The sequence below is a fragment of the Halichoeres trimaculatus genome, unplaced genomic scaffold (assembly GCF_033239565.1).
Source record: "Halichoeres trimaculatus isolate MK-OKI-2021-1 unplaced genomic scaffold, fHalTri1.1 fHalTri1_scaffold_6, whole genome shotgun sequence".
Classification (NCBI taxonomy): domain Eukaryota; kingdom Metazoa; phylum Chordata; class Actinopteri; order Labriformes; family Labridae; genus Halichoeres; species Halichoeres trimaculatus.
Window position 1 is genome coordinate 584,237 of NW_027437184.1, and position 15,233 is coordinate 599,469.

Genomic DNA, 15,233 nt, shown 5'->3' on the forward strand with positions numbered 1-15,233 from the left:
TTAATTTGTGCAAAGACAAAGATCAAAACGAGTCAGAAACAGTCGACTACGTGTGAGCTGCTGAGGTTGGGATGAAAGAAACCCCTCAGGGCTCGTATTGAGAGCCCAGATAACTTAACGTTAAAGCATCTACAGAGTCCTGTAACCAACACAAAGTAGATCTGAGCGTTCACAACAGTCGATAACAAGGAAGAGAAGACACTTTATGAGCAATTTATAGTTAGAAAGCACATTCAAATGTTATGGTCGCAGGAAAAATGATTCAAGAGAACTACTGTAAGGCTGACCACGTCATCAGGAAGATAAAGTGTTTCTAATCAGCTGATCTCTGTGACTGCTCTGAGGAACTGACTGTTTACACCATCAACAGGAGAGGGACAGCAGATAGGAGTTTTTTAGATAAAGAAAAAACTGGGATGAAGTTTTTATTGTTAAGAAAGTAAAATGTGAAAGCATCAGTTTGGAGTTTATTGATTTCAGCTCTGTTTAATCTCTGCTGGCTTTGAAACACCAAAGAAGTGCGAGTACGACACAATTCTGCAACAGTTTTTCTGCCATGAGAAGTAATGGGATAGAGATTAATTGTATAGAAGACTAAATATAAGATTTAAAAGAACAAATAATACAATAATTTACTGCAATCCTGATCCATTAGGACTTTCCTGGACTAGATGTGTTACTCGCTGTAAAATCCTCACGGTTTTGGCTGCTTCACTGAGCTCCAAGTATGGGCATCTCAAACAAAAGCTCGATTTGATTTTCACTGGTTACTGTTTGGAAATTATTTATTATAACAATAATAATAATAATGATAATGATAATAATAACAATAATAATAATAATAATGATAATGAAAATAATAATAATGATAATGATAATAATAATAATAATAATAATAATAATAATAATAATAATAATAATAATAATAATGAAAATAATAAGATAATAATAAAACAATAAAATAGTAATAATTTAATAATAATAATAATAATAATAATACTACTACTACTACTAATAATAATAATAATAATAATAATAATAATAATAATTATTATTATAATAATAGCTTTATTTGTTTAGCACTTTCAACAACAATGAGTTTACAAAGTGCTTTAACAGCTGAAACATAAAAACAAACCCAAGCATCGTGGAGCACAAGCTTCAACCCGTTAGGACCCTGGCTATACAAGAACCATGCTATATAAAATTAGAGCCTGAGGACATAGATAAAAGCTAAATTCATCAATCAACAGGAAAAATAAAATAAAAGTAAAATAAAATAAAACGCAAAATGGGGTTGGGAGCAGAGAACAGGACAGCAGGTATTAAAATGACAATGTAAAGAGTGTTGATAGAATAATAAAACAATGAAATAATAATAATAAAAGTGATGATAAAATAATGAACGAGAAATAAAACTGTAAAACCAAGGGAAGATAGAAATTAAAGAGATTACGATAAAGGACTAAACGATGGCATCATATAAAAGCGAGTCAATAAAAGTGAGTTTTTAAAAGAGACTTAAAGGAAGTGACTGACTCTGAAGATCATCCCCCACCCTGTTTATTTTTCTGAGAAAGCTCCTGCTCTCCCCAACCCATCATTAAACCTCTCCTTATTATAACACGGGCTCCTCCTCTGCTGACTCCTGGTCTGGCTCCACTCTTTATGTCGGTTTGTTGTTGTAGTTATGATAAACACCATCTGGTTTGGACACGGTTTGTTTTATTTTGAAAGTCACTGGCTGTTTTCACATGGTCTCCATGCACAACTTCCTGTTACACTCGAGCCGCCTGCACCAGCATCTGGCAAAAATCTGGTTGTTGTTAGGTGCTGCAACCTGCCACTGACAGGAAAAAGCTGTTGTCGTATGAAATACTGGATTTATCATATCGTTAAAGAGTATTTGAAAATCATCTTCCTTTCTAATCACATGCTTTTTGCAGCTGAGACATGTTCAGCTACATCAGGAGAAACCACAATGGGCTGGATATGATCTGAGATTTCTGAGGAGTTCACTTGTTTTCATATTTATCTGTGATAAAAGCGTGTCATCAGCGTATAAAAAGAGCTCCTTAAGATGTTAAATACAAGGGATTGATGTAATCGATAGCTGGGGATTATTGATGATGTTTAAATACCTCATTAAATATTGGATTTTAACTATGGGTCAAAAGTTAATCATGTTGTTTCATAACACTTTGGTTATCATGATTATTTCCATCCCTACCTGTTAGTGTGTGAAAGCAAACGTGGGGGAGACTGATTTTTCCTCTCACTGATGATAAGATCAAATGAACTGATAAACTTTTTAACTTGTTTTAAATTGCTTTATAAATAAAGTTTAGTATATCCTTTCCTCATCTTCTGAATATTTTTCCTCTCTCCTCTCTGCAGTCAAGCCGACGGTGATCCACACGGACATGTTTGTGAACAGCATCGGCCCGGTTAATGCCATCAACATGGTGAGTAAAGTCAGACATGATGTCAGGGTTTCATCAGGATCATTAACGAGCCTAAAGTTTCTGATTAGAAATAAACATCTATTAGTGGAAACATGTTAGCTGTGCCTCCACCCCTCCATCCCTCCATCCTCAGTGACCCAGAGCAGCTGCAGCTGGCACACAGCCGCTGCCTTGCTCAGGCACACTTCAGCAGGGTGGCTCCTCGCTGTCGTGGTGGATTGGTTTCTCCATGTAATCACTCAGAGACGTGTCAATCAGCTTCTGAAGGGCATTAAACTGCTCTTACTTTGCAGGGAGTCTGATGAAAGGTTGTCTGCCAGATTCCCAGATTGCCAAACAGCATATTTGCAAATATTTGTACGTTGGCAGAGAGAGATGTTTCTGTGCGGACGTTGCCAAGAATTTTATCAGCTTCACTCTGAGGCGCTACCTGTTTGCTTCTTTGGTTTGTTCAGATAATTTCACCACTTCGTTCATTTCCTCAGGTCTTTTTTTGATCATAGCTGTCTGCTGTTCAGAGCCACTCATTAAAACTTTCAACCAGCTGCTCCAAATATAAATTAATGTTCACTAGTTACAGCGTTGTCTGTTTCCACACTTATTTACTGATGTGAAATAAGAAGAATAAGAAATATGAGGGGCTAAAAAGGTGATTTGAAGCTCAAATTGTCTAATTCCTGCCATAAAAACATCCTAATGTATTTTAGCCATAGCGCCCCCTAATGGAGGACATGTTCCTTGAGAAGAAACAGAGTTCGATGTTTAATGCAGCACAGTACGCTGCAGAAAACTGATCATCTGGGATCAAGAGACAATTAACCTATGGCTAAGCCCCGCCCCCTCCAGTCACAGGGACAAACGGTCAACGTTCAGTGACAGGTGTTATGGCAAGTGATCATCCTTCAGTCCCCAAAGTCTCTAAAGTCCTCGTTGGAGGGAGATATCAATCATTTTACTGTTGGAGCTCGATAAAAAGCTTCAGACTAAATTTACAGCTCCCAGAGCAAACCTGATAAACAGCATCTGCTTAGCATTAGCATCTGATTAGCATCAGCATGTCAGACAACCAGATAGAGGATCAGCATTGGTCAGGACAAAAATATAACCTCCTTTTTACCATCTTTACTGAGAGTGTGTCTCTGTTAGTTTGGAGCCACAATGTTTGACAACCTTTGTTATCTCAGCTGTTATAGATAAGCTAATGAAGCTAAGCTCCAGAAGCTAACGTTAGCTTAACTATAGCCCTTTGGACAACAGCTAACAATGATATAAGATCACCAAAGAACAAAACAGGCCAATGAACTCCCAACAAACAAAGAGACATGATGAACAACGCAGCTAGGAGCTAACGCTAGGCTAACTTTAGCTAACAGAGAAAACCCCACAGAGTCTGTCAGACTGCAGTGGTGGTTCTAGTGTTAAAGATAAGTTTATATTTCAGATACTCAGTCAGCTGATCTCAGAGCAGATGGAGACATCCTTCATTTATTCACTCAGAGATGATGTTGGTCTGCTGCTCAACTTCATACAAAGATTAAACTTTTCTCTGCTCAGATGTGTCTGAGGAAAGGGTTAAAAACACACCACGTCACCCAGACTCTCAGGAAAGCTTGTGTCAGAGTTAAATTTTCCCCATGAACACCGTTTGACCATTTTAAACCGAGCCAGAGTCTGTGCAGTAGAGACTGTGAGGGATTCTGGGAGAATCTAAATGGAGCTGGGTGACAAAAATAATAATATTTTTTTTTCTTTGGAGAGTCTAATCACTTCCTGACTCTACCTCCAGACATATTTTACAGTCCCCGAAAAAAATACAGGAGAACGTCAGCTGTCAATCATCGTTAAACGTTACGTAAAACCTCATTTTTAACCTCGTATAACTAATGAAAATGAAACTTTCCAGAAAAAAGAGGACTTGGATACAAGACAGCCAAATGATATCTTCAAATCACCACAGCAATCAGACGTGAGAAACATTTCTACCAGGTGGATTAATTTTTTAAAGTTTGACCACAGCCCATCTGGAATGACTGGGGAGATGGATTTTTTAACCTATACTGCAGCCAGCCACCAGGGGGAGCAGTTTTTGTGGAGGCCGCACTTTGAGCCAAGCAAGATGACGTCCATTTTTTTACAGTCTATGTATGGGCATGGATGTACACACTGATTGGCTCATCCTGTCTGAGGGCGGGGCTTAGCTGAAGGCCAGTTGAGGGACGTGAGGTTTGTTTTCATCAGCCTGTAACGACAGCACTGATAAAGACTTTAAAAACTGTGAAGTGAAAATGTTTTTGACAATGGAGAGCTGCCTGCAGCTTGTTTGATGTGCTGAGCCAAGTCCATGTAACATCTCATATGTTGCTCTTTCAGAAACCACGAACGTTTCTGCCAACACGAGTGGGAGCTCTGCTTGTTCATCACCAGCTTCCAAAAAGCCAGTGTAGCCTTCCTCATTAAAATTATTATATCAGAGCTGAGTTCATTTTTAGTAAATTTTTAATTAAATGCTTTGCATAATAGAAGTGTGGAGTAATGAGATGTGTGTTTTATGCTGCAGCAGCAGCTGAATCCAGTGTTGTGTTGAAGTGTGGAGCAGGAGCAAACAAGCCGTACAGAGCGCTCCGTCAGCTCGCTAAATGTGTCATTGTTTTCCGTGGCATGTTCCCGCTGTGAACCCACTTTCATTGTCATTCTGCAGAGCAGTCTGCTCCACACGGTGGAGGCTTTCCATCTCACAGAGCCTTAGCTACAACACCCACTCTGCACTAACTGTAGTCACAGCGACGCCGGAGAAGACGCGGCGACCGGATCAGGACGAAAATGTGTGTTTGTGCTCACATCAGGGAGCGTGTGTGTGATACGCGTGGTTACACGAGACGTCGAAGGATCGCCTTCGCATCCATATGTAATCAGAGCGACTGGGCCATCGCCTTCACAGTACGGCACGACAAACACGACGAACACGACGAGGCCGCTGGATTTTCAGGGAAGCATCTGAGCGTGAAGACAACTTTAAATTTTTAATTGTGCGTCAGGAATGTGTGAGAGTCAGGAGGGGGAGCAGAGCGTCTCTGAAGAAGAAAAGGAATCTGAAATGAAGGCTTTGGTGAGGCGAGGAGCAGCTTTAGATCAAATGAAGGATTGGGAGGAAGATCCAAGAGTGAATATAGGTTAAGGAAAAAAAGGAGGTAGATGTTTATCTGGCTCAGCAGGGCCCACATGAGGAACCTGAGGCGTTCAGTCGTCCTCATCGTCAGAGCTGAGCTGTCACTCTGCGTTTGGTGGAAAATGAATAAATAAAGAAATAAAAACATGATGCTGAAAGGATGGGAATGCTGCCTGCTGAAAATGTTGTTTTTCAGATCTGGTTTGGGACTCTTTGGCGTGGATTTAGGCTTTATTGTTGGGCTAAGCTTTGTCAGGAAGTTAATGCCTCCATGCCCTCTTGCACACAAATCCCCTGATTTCTCCTCTCCCCCGCTGTACTCCACTTTGAACCGCAGGGCTCAACCATCCCAAATAACAAAATAAATAAGAAAGACTGATAGCTTCCTCTCACTCGCCGCCTTTATTCTCCCTGTTTCACACTAGACTGCGTCTCACCTCTGCTCCTGGCTCTTCAACTCTGCCCGGGCATCCATCGCCGGCGTTTTCATCCTCCGTGTGCACGGTTAGCGCAGCCCTCAGAGGAGCTGAAAAGCAGACAGAAGGTTTTGTCAGGCTCAGGACAAAAAGCTGCCAAGGCGGCGGGTTATGAGGTTAGATAATACTCGAGCCAAACAAGGGGAATTATTAATTGCCCCGTTGAACATTTAATTTTCAGGTTGAGGGCGCCAAGACGCTCTTTTTCAACAAACTCTTAAGCAGGGACAAAGGGACTTGTTGGCCTGAATAGACACCATCTTGTCTGTGCAAAGCATGCCTGTAAATGTGTTAGAGCGTTTTAGTTTCCTTTGGCAGCGACAGGAGAAACAGAGAAGTGCTTTTACAGCCCACATTCACTTTGATCTCATTGCATCGCGCAGTTAAAAGCCACACGTTGTTGACAGCAAAGGTTGCAAACAGTAATGTTTGTGAGGGTTTATTCTTCACAAACAGAGACTTTTCCATCATGTGTTTCCTTCAGCTCCAAGCCTGAAGTTAAACACATCAAATCTGGTTTCCCATCTCTCCTCAGGAATACACCATCGACATCTTCTTCGCCCAGACCTGGTACGACAGACGGTTAAAATTCAACAGCACGATGAAGGTCCTGCGCCTCAACAGCAACATGGTCGGGAAGATCTGGATCCCAGACACGTTTTTCCGTAACTCCAAGAAGGCGGATGCTCACTGGATCACCACGCCCAACCGCATGCTCCGGATCTGGAACGACGGGCGGATACTCTACACGCTCAGGTAAAACCACCACGGGCGATGTCTTTCTGTTTTCTCTGAAAGTTTGACGATTCTCTGAAAATTGGTTTCTATAATTTAATCTTCTTGTAAGTTTTAATTGTTAGTCATTATTTTCTTGCATTCTGTGAAAAAAATGAGTTTTTAATGAAGAATTAAAAATCTGTGTTGCAGGAAAATTAATTATATTTGCTCAGCCGAAAAAAGAAAGAAAAAAACATCAATGACAGCGCCCCCACACCAGACCCAGAAATATTAATTCGCTCTAACTTTTCAGCTTTTTACATGTTTTATTTCCTCTGTTTCTGATTCGCTGTCTCATTCTTCATCCTCTCCTTGAAACCCAGCACAGTGAGCCATTAAAGCCCGGACTCTTAAAGCACCGACGCTTTACGGCCCATCTTCTTCAAAGATTCATGGCGCTGATTATCCGGCTGATTATTAGCCCTGGGCCGTTTTAGATTTCAGCGTTTCAGATCTGACATTAATTAGCCTGCAGGAGCTCGGTCCTGCTGAACGAGACAGAAGGTTTCAGTGACGAGGGAACACTGGAAGGAAACTTCATCCCCCTAACTTATGGTTTTAGGCTGCCCTGCATGGAGAATCAGTATTCATTACTTTAAGTGTCTGTTTTATGCTTTGGAAGTTTGTCTTTTAATTATTTAAATAGAGAGTCGTTATGAATTCTGTCAGACTGACCAACTTTTGGCTCAGGTTATCAAACTGTGACAAAGCTGTACTAAAAATGTTTGGACTTGTTGGTGAATGTATTTAATCGAATAATTAAAGTTGACAAAAAACAATTTAGTGGCATCAGTGAGGAGTACAACAGCACAGGGGCCTCTCATTGCAACCACTGTGGCTTTAAGGTGTTCTAGGATAAGGACTACATTTCCCATGAGCACCATCACAGACTTTCTTCTGAGTTAGCCTTAAGCTCTTTTTTTAGCCTTAAGCTCATATTTTAGCCTTAAGCCTGTGTTTTAGCCTTTAGCTCCTTTTTTAACCCTAAGCCTCTTTTAGTTTGTGTGTTAGCCTTTAGCTTGTGTTTTTGCCTTTAGCCTGTGCTTGAGCCTTTAGCTCCTTTTTTAACCCTTAGCCTATGTTTTATCTTTTAGTTTGTCTGTTAGCTTTTAGCTTGTGTTTTTGCCTCTTGCTTGTGTTTTTGCCTTTAGCCTGTGTTTGAGCCTTTAGCTCCTTTTTTGGTGTTTGGCTCCTTTTTTAGCACTTAGCGTGTGCTTTATCTTTTAGCTTGTGTGTTAGCCTTTAGCCTTTGTTTTAGCCTCTAGTACATGTGTTAGCCTTCAGCCTGTGTTTTAGCCTTTAGCTGGTGCTCTAGCACTCTCCTTTTAGCTCTTTTCTGCTCTGACCTTGTTTTTTGTCTTTTAAGGGACCTGTGTGAAAGACCTGGTCAGTTGGTGTAACCAATGTTTCTTTAATAATAAAAAAAGGAATCAAAAAAAGAAACAAACACAAAAAAGAAATAAAAAAACAGATATTTCCCCCAAAAGTTGCCTTGAATATAACTGTATCAGTCTACTACACTTTCAAAATTAAATTTAAAATGATTTTAAACCAGCAGACCCAAACAGAGAGGAAACACTGATGTTTACAGCACACTGACTTGCTCAGTACAGAAAAAACAATAAATAAAATAAAATAAACTTAGAGATGATATTTCGTTATAAGTAGCTGATTTTATTATTCTACAACCATAAATTCTAGGAAGGTGAAATATTTCATATTTGTTATGTTGTTTGTGGTTACACTTTTTAACAGTTCAAAGGGACTGATGGTAGAAATGTGATAAAATACTCTGACACCAACAGAAATGCAAACTACACTTTAACATCAAATATGTTGTTTTAACAAAGTGTAAATCAGATCTATGTGACATAAATGGATTTGTGTCCTAGGGTAAAAACAGATACTGTGAAATAGCATTTGTGAAATGCTAATCTAATTTCAAATAATATAATTAATAAAATAATTAATAGGGAACGTGCACATATTTAAAAGTGAGACTTTACGAAGTCCTCACAAGTCAAAAAGTCCCTGTTTGGATTAATCATCTTGTTCCTCAGCACAGAGCCAATCAGAGGCAGCTGCTCATTAGTGGAGTGGGTCATATTCATAGAGAGTGTTAAATATGGACACAGTCTGCACTTCATCACCTGCCTCTTCCTGATACAGAGGACTGAAGCTGATCGTTGGCGCTTCCTTTCTCTAAGGGTGCCTGTCAGTCACATGAGCTGAGCTGTGTCTCTGATTGGACAAACCCATGATCCTAATATCCTAAAAGCCCTTCCACATCGGCTTTATTTCTCTAGACCAGATACTTTTCCCTTCATAATTCCCCAACCCTGCGGTGGTTGGTTCAATTCCAGCCCCTACAGTCATATACTGAAGAGTCCTCGGGCGAGGCTGCAAATCCCAAAATGCCTCAGATATAGCTAACAGTCTGTGAATGCATGTGAAGGGGGATTAGTTAGTGTCAGTTTACCATTAACCAATCACAGGCATGTGGATATTAAGACCAAAGCACCCCCCCTCCCCAAACTCATTAATACAACATGTGTTGACGAGAGAGTCGATTAAAAAGTGTATTTATTATCATACTTAGCATGAGATCCCACACAGCAGACATGTAACCTGACACCACATACATCAGGACTAATAACAGGCAGGAAGTGAACTGGACTCATCAAGCCGTGATGGATGCTCCTCTCTGCAGAACACAACCCCTCCACTTCATTAATTTGTTAAGGAACTCAGGATGTAACCACTGCTTAATTAGGACGACCGCCGCCATCAGGAGGACAATGATACATGACAATAGCCCGTGCATGGACGGGTAAAGTCCTTTAAGGTCATTCTCTCATTACCAGGAAGTTTAATGACTTTCCTGCAAAGTCCCTCAAGTGTGACAAGAAGACGAGACGTGCTGGAGTGAAAAACATCAAATCGCTTGAGTGAAGTTTGAATTAATTATTCCTTGTTCCCATACTGATAAGGTAGAGGCTTTATTTCTGCCTCCACTTTCAGTATTGATGGTCTGTGTTGTGTTGCAGTGAGCCTGAGTCGGTGGATGTAAATATTGTGTCTCTGCAGGTTGACTATCGACGCCGAGTGCCAGCTTAAACTGAACAACTTCCCAATGGATGAGCACTCCTGTCCCCTGGAGTTTTCAAGCTGTAAGTTTGGCCATATGCTCACACCCCACTGCTTTTCCCCCTTTCCTGTCTTCCTCTCTTTCAGCGCAAACACACACACTCACACACACACACACTAACAGGAGGGCTATAAAAAGCAACACATAAGCCTAACAAAGACATCACAGGGGAGAATTATGCAACAGGCGAGATGAAGGGACTCATGCTATAGGTTTGAAGACGCTTTATTGACCAATTTCAAAAGCAATGAACGGATGTGTGTGAGTTTTTAATGTACACGCATGTAAAATGTGCAGGATATGATGCTAGCATGAAGCTACAATGCTACCTCTGTTTGAAACAGCAGTGTTAGAAATATGTGTGTATGTTATTCAGCATGAGGACGTGGACCAAACCATTTGTTCAAGCTTTCATTCATTCATTCATTCATTCATACTATGCTCTGGCGTTCAGTAAAAGGCTTTAATAATAGATGTCTCATTTGCCAGCGCCACCAAAGGCAAAGCACAGATTGATTTCCCTCCACTTTGTCAATACGGCTCCAAAAGACATTTCAAAAAGTGACACGAGTCCAAATGAGTCAGTCCCTCTGAGTGCGCAGCGGCTGGGGGGCTGGGGGCGGGGGGTAAGTTATGCTAATGAGGCCGCTATGGATCTACAGAGAGTTGCACCATGGGATATTCTCCAGAGAGAATGCTTCCTAAATAGCTCGAGAGCAACAAGAAAGGAAGGAACCAGGAGGGGGGTAGCAGGACTAAAAATGGAACAGAGGCATTCATTTAAATTTGATGAAAGCCGTGGATGTTTGGAGAACTTTGAACATCGCTTGATGTACAGCACATGAGCTCTATCTCAGAGGCAGCAGGCGGAGCGGAGCAGCGTTTCATCACGCGGCATATTTCCTCAGCACGTGCCACAGAGATACAGAGAATTGGAGGTTTCTGGAGCAAAGCGATTCGCCTGTTTTTAATTGACTGAGGGCAGACAGGATTCAATCACACAGTTTGAAGCAGGAGAGTGATTCACAGAAATGTGTCATAGTTTGGTTGTAATTGTATTTTGATTATTTTAATTCCAGTCTTTATGACCAAAACACATCTGGCTCCTAAGTGAATTAAAGCGGGTCCTCGCTCTGTCGCTGTCCCTAATGCTGCTTTCACCTCCACTGTCAAGGTTTCATCCCTTTATAATGTGTGTGTGTTACACATTCCATTTTCCCGCCTCCTGTGAGTCACATGACCAGCTGCACGGAACTGTCAGTCAGTGTGACATCATCACCAACTGCTGCCCTCTCAGGAGTGGAATGTTCTGGAACGTCTCCTCATAGCTGCCACAATTTTCACCAAATCTCTCTAAAATTAGATATGTCATTTTTAAAGCTGTACCACTTTTACTTTTTTGTGTAAAGGTCTAACTCTGCAGCTTGTGTGGAGCTTGATCCTCCTCTTCCATTCATTCTAAAGCCTTGTTTATGCTTGACGCAGTCATGTGGTCGCATGGTTCACGCACCATGAATGACGTCAACGCGCACCTCACGACAGTCGGGCGAGCTGGCGCTTTGCGTGGTCGTGCACCTCCAAAATTTTTAAACGTGTCGCAAGAGCCGCGAGTGGGGCTTCTAGATTTTCAAAATGGAGGAAATAGAGGGTAGACTTGCTGAGCTGGTACGCTCATATGAGCATTTATATAATCCATCATTAAGCAGTGATAAAGACCATCAAATGGCACTGAACTCGTGGAGGGAAATATCAGAAACCAGTAAATCAGTAAACATAATAATTCCTCCTCTTCCATTTGTAACTTTCTTGCCGCCATTGTTTTGGTCCCTATGTTTGGTCCACGTGACTTCACTTCTTCGTCCTTTGGTTGCTTTTACTGCTTTCTGAAACATTTTTTTCTCTACCGCCCCCTGTCTTTACGGTGAATATTACAACGGAGAATGCGTCAAGCATTAATGCCACTGCGCTCTATTGAGGTGCGCGCGCCACCCGTGAACAGAGCCAGGTGAAAGTATAACTAGCCCTTAATAGGGAGAGCTGAAAGGGCTTCTTTGGAGTTCACCCACTTTGAGGGCTCATTATTCAAAAACCGTCAGAGAAACTGCAAATTCCTATATTACTTACGTAGAGCAGGGTCCATCCTATCATCTGAGCGAATTTCAAGCTGATAACATTCATGGCCTAGGAGGAGGTCATTTTTGTTCAAGGCCCAAAAGTTTGGCCAAATATTATTTTAAAAGGCAACTTGCCTGCTCCCTGTTTTAGATGGGTCAGGGGTGTCATAATTTGTGCATTAGTGATTTGATCTCTCTACAACATTTCTTCTGCTATTGAGAGATGTTCTAGTGTGCCAAATTTTGGTTTGTTGGGGGTTAAGTTTGTATTGTATCAAATTTTCGGTTGAACGTAAAGTGTGTGCTGATTTTGGTGACTTTTTGAGCATGTTTAGGGTAGGGCTGAACGATTTTGTAAAATAATCTAATTGCCATTTGTTTTTGGACTGATATTGCGATTTAGCATGCGATTTTAGGGGAAAATGTTTATCTTCTACATTACAGCAATAAACTGTTCTATAGTACGACCAACATGACAAAGGATACCGTCAACATAGAAACAAGTCTTTCCTGTAGACCAGGCCTACATGTTATGATGAAATGAGATGAATTGATACAAGTAATGTATCTTTATTTAACTATTACAATCACAGCAGAATATGGACTGATTGATTTAGCTTCAGGCCTTGTTGACGTGTAATGATATTATCATTAACGCCCTTAAATAAAATCAGAGAAAGGAACAAAGCACTGCAGAACGAGAGTCCTGAGATGAACAATAATCTGAAAAATAAATATGAATCCTCTCTTCTATGAATCTCACACTAAATAAAGAGCATAAATGTGAATAAAACCAAATCTCTGGCTCAACCACTGAAATATGTCGAAATGTGGAGTAAACTTTTTTAATGAAATGAAAAAGAAACAGTGTTTGAACATGCATATAAATATTAAATGTACAAACCTTGCTGATCTCTCATCAGTAACAAAGCACAAATTAAAGTGCAGAAGCGTAAATGAAAAAGTTTTGTCTCAACCACTGAAATATGCACTTATTAAATGCACTTAAAAAAAAAAAAAAAAGTCTAATTGCAGCCTTTACGATCTGAAAATTGCATTCTGTTACATTGTGATAGTGGTTTAAATTTGATTAATTGTTCAGCCCCAGTTTAGGGCTCAAACTAGTGCTCAAAGAATGGACGAAATGATAAGAAACAGATGAAATACATTAGTGGCCCCTCCCTTAGTGAGAGGAGCCTAATTAACCATGTTTGTCTAGCTTCCCGACAGGATGGTTAATCGATAGCAGGTCGAGGCAGTAATGTGTGTCTGGCGGGCTGTAATGTGGCAAACTATGCAGAGCCCTCCATCCCGGGCCCTCTGAGGGCCCAGCATTACTGGATGTCTGAGAGCACTTTAGTCATAAAGCCATTTAAAGTTTCACCGAGGAAGTTTCACGTGCATTATTCAAGTCGCTCCCTCCCTCACCGGCTGCACAGCTCATCACTACACAGCACCGGAGAGCGAGCGAAGGAGCTGACGGTGGTTACGTTCAGGCTGTAACACCGGCCCGGGGAAATATTCATACGGTCAGGTTCATTCACAGGAGCAGGAGGCCAGGACTGAATCAGAACGAGCTCAACTCTCTGTTCCAATACTGACACCAAGAAAAACCAGATACCAAGGCATGTTGGATCATGACAAAGCGTCTGAGTGAACTGGACTCAGTGAGCCTGTTGTTTGGGCAGCAGCCTCTGGGGTTAATAGAATTACTGCATTCAGCCATGGAGTCAGTGAGTCTTAAGCTGAATCAGTGCTGCAGAAAGAGGCCGTTGCCTCCACAGATGGACTGGGTATTTTGTCAACATGTTGTGCTGGAGACTGTTACATAACGCTTCTTTCATGGACTGTTGTTGGAGCTAGCTAGCTGCCTCTGCTCGCAGCTTCTGATTCAAATGTCCCTCCGTGTTTTTAGACTGAGCCAGTTTTCACATGTGTACTCCAAGAGAGTAACGGTACTGTCTGAGTGTCTTTAAAGGGACAGTTCCACCAAAAACATGTTCCCTCCTCTCCTCTTCTCCTTTCCTTTCCTTTCCTTTCCTTTCCTTTCCTTTCCTTTCCTCTATACTGGTTTCCTCTCTGTGTCTTTTCTCTTCTGTCCTATTTCCTCTCTTATTTCCTTTTTTTCACATTTCCCTTGACTTATGTCCACCTTTCCTTTTTCCTATCTCCTTCCCTTCTTCTCTTCCCTAACTCTCCCTTTCATCTTCTCTTCTTTCCTCTTCTTCCTTTTACCCATTTCTCTTTCTATCCTTTCCTTTTTGCCTCCTTAACTCCTTGCTCATTCCTTCTTCCTTGTCTCCTTTTTTCTTTTTCCTTGTTCCTCTTCCCCGCCTCTCTGCATACCTTTTTGTTCCTCTTTTGTCCTTCCTCTGTCCTTTTTCCTCTCTTCTCCCTTATCTTCTTCCTTATCATTTTTTCTCTTTTCTTTCCTCTGTCCTTGTGTGTCTCTTTCCTCTTCCCTGTTTACCTCTTTCTTCCTTTCCTCCCTTATTTTACCTCTTTCCTCCTCCCTTTCTCCTCACTCCCGTTTCCTCCTTGCTCCTTTCCTCTCCTCCTGTCTCCTGTCTTTCTTTAATGCGCCTCCTGTCCCTCCTCTCTTTCAGACGGATACCCCAGGGAGGAGATTGTGTACAAGTGGAAGAGGAGCTCTGTTGAGGTTGGGGACATCCGCTCCTGGAGGCTCTACCAGTTCTCCTTCGTGGGCCTGAGGAACACCTCAGAGATCGTCAGGACCGTCTCAGGTAAGAGGACGAGCTTTGGTTTCCTGTTTCTAAAACTAGCCTCACTGAATTAGCTCACTGACTGAAACACGTCTGTCCATGACTTCCTGCTGGTGTCACATTATCTTTGTTTGTTTCTGATACACAATGAAATGTGGCGTCCATGACTCTGGATGACTCAACCGTCACACCAGTCATGAAGGATTTAATCAGATTCAGGAAGCAGAGAGCAGGCAGCATCATGTGATGATATAAACTACATTTATTTATGATTTAAGAGGTATTATGGTTTTCTGCTCTAACTCTGAACGCCAGTTTTCGCCGCCCTCTCACCATCAAAATGTCTGTCCCCTTCAAAGTCTGA

At 41.4% G+C, this 15,233-nt stretch overlaps 1 protein-coding gene and 1 long non-coding RNA gene across 7 annotated transcripts in view; one reads left to right on the top strand and one right to left on the bottom strand.

Moving 5' to 3' along the window:
- gabrg2 (gamma-aminobutyric acid type A receptor subunit gamma2) overlaps positions 1–15,233 on the top strand; it is a 91,964-nt gene that overhangs the window by 25,544 nt on the left and 51,187 nt on the right. For all 6 annotated transcript variants that reach the window (XR_012598349.1, XR_012598348.1, XM_074672842.1 and 3 more), the window contains exons 3-6: positions 2,398–2,465; positions 6,643–6,863; positions 9,972–10,054; positions 14,753–14,890. Coding sequence is in view for 4 of the 6 variants with exons in the window: in XM_074672842.1 (XP_074528943.1) it covers positions 2,398–2,465; positions 6,643–6,863; positions 9,972–10,054; positions 14,753–14,890 (510 nt within the window). In the remaining 2 variants the exon portion in view is untranslated. The remainder of the gene's footprint in view (positions 1–2,397; positions 2,466–6,642; positions 6,864–9,971; positions 10,055–14,752; positions 14,891–15,233) is intronic.
- The window catches only part of LOC141792076 (uncharacterized), a 143,003-nt gene continuing 133,844 nt past the window's right edge, over positions 6,075–15,233 (bottom strand). Inside the window, exon 4 of the long non-coding RNA XR_012598350.1 lies at positions 6,075–6,157. This is a non-coding gene — a long non-coding RNA (uncharacterized LOC141792076). The remainder of the gene's footprint in view (positions 6,158–15,233) is intronic.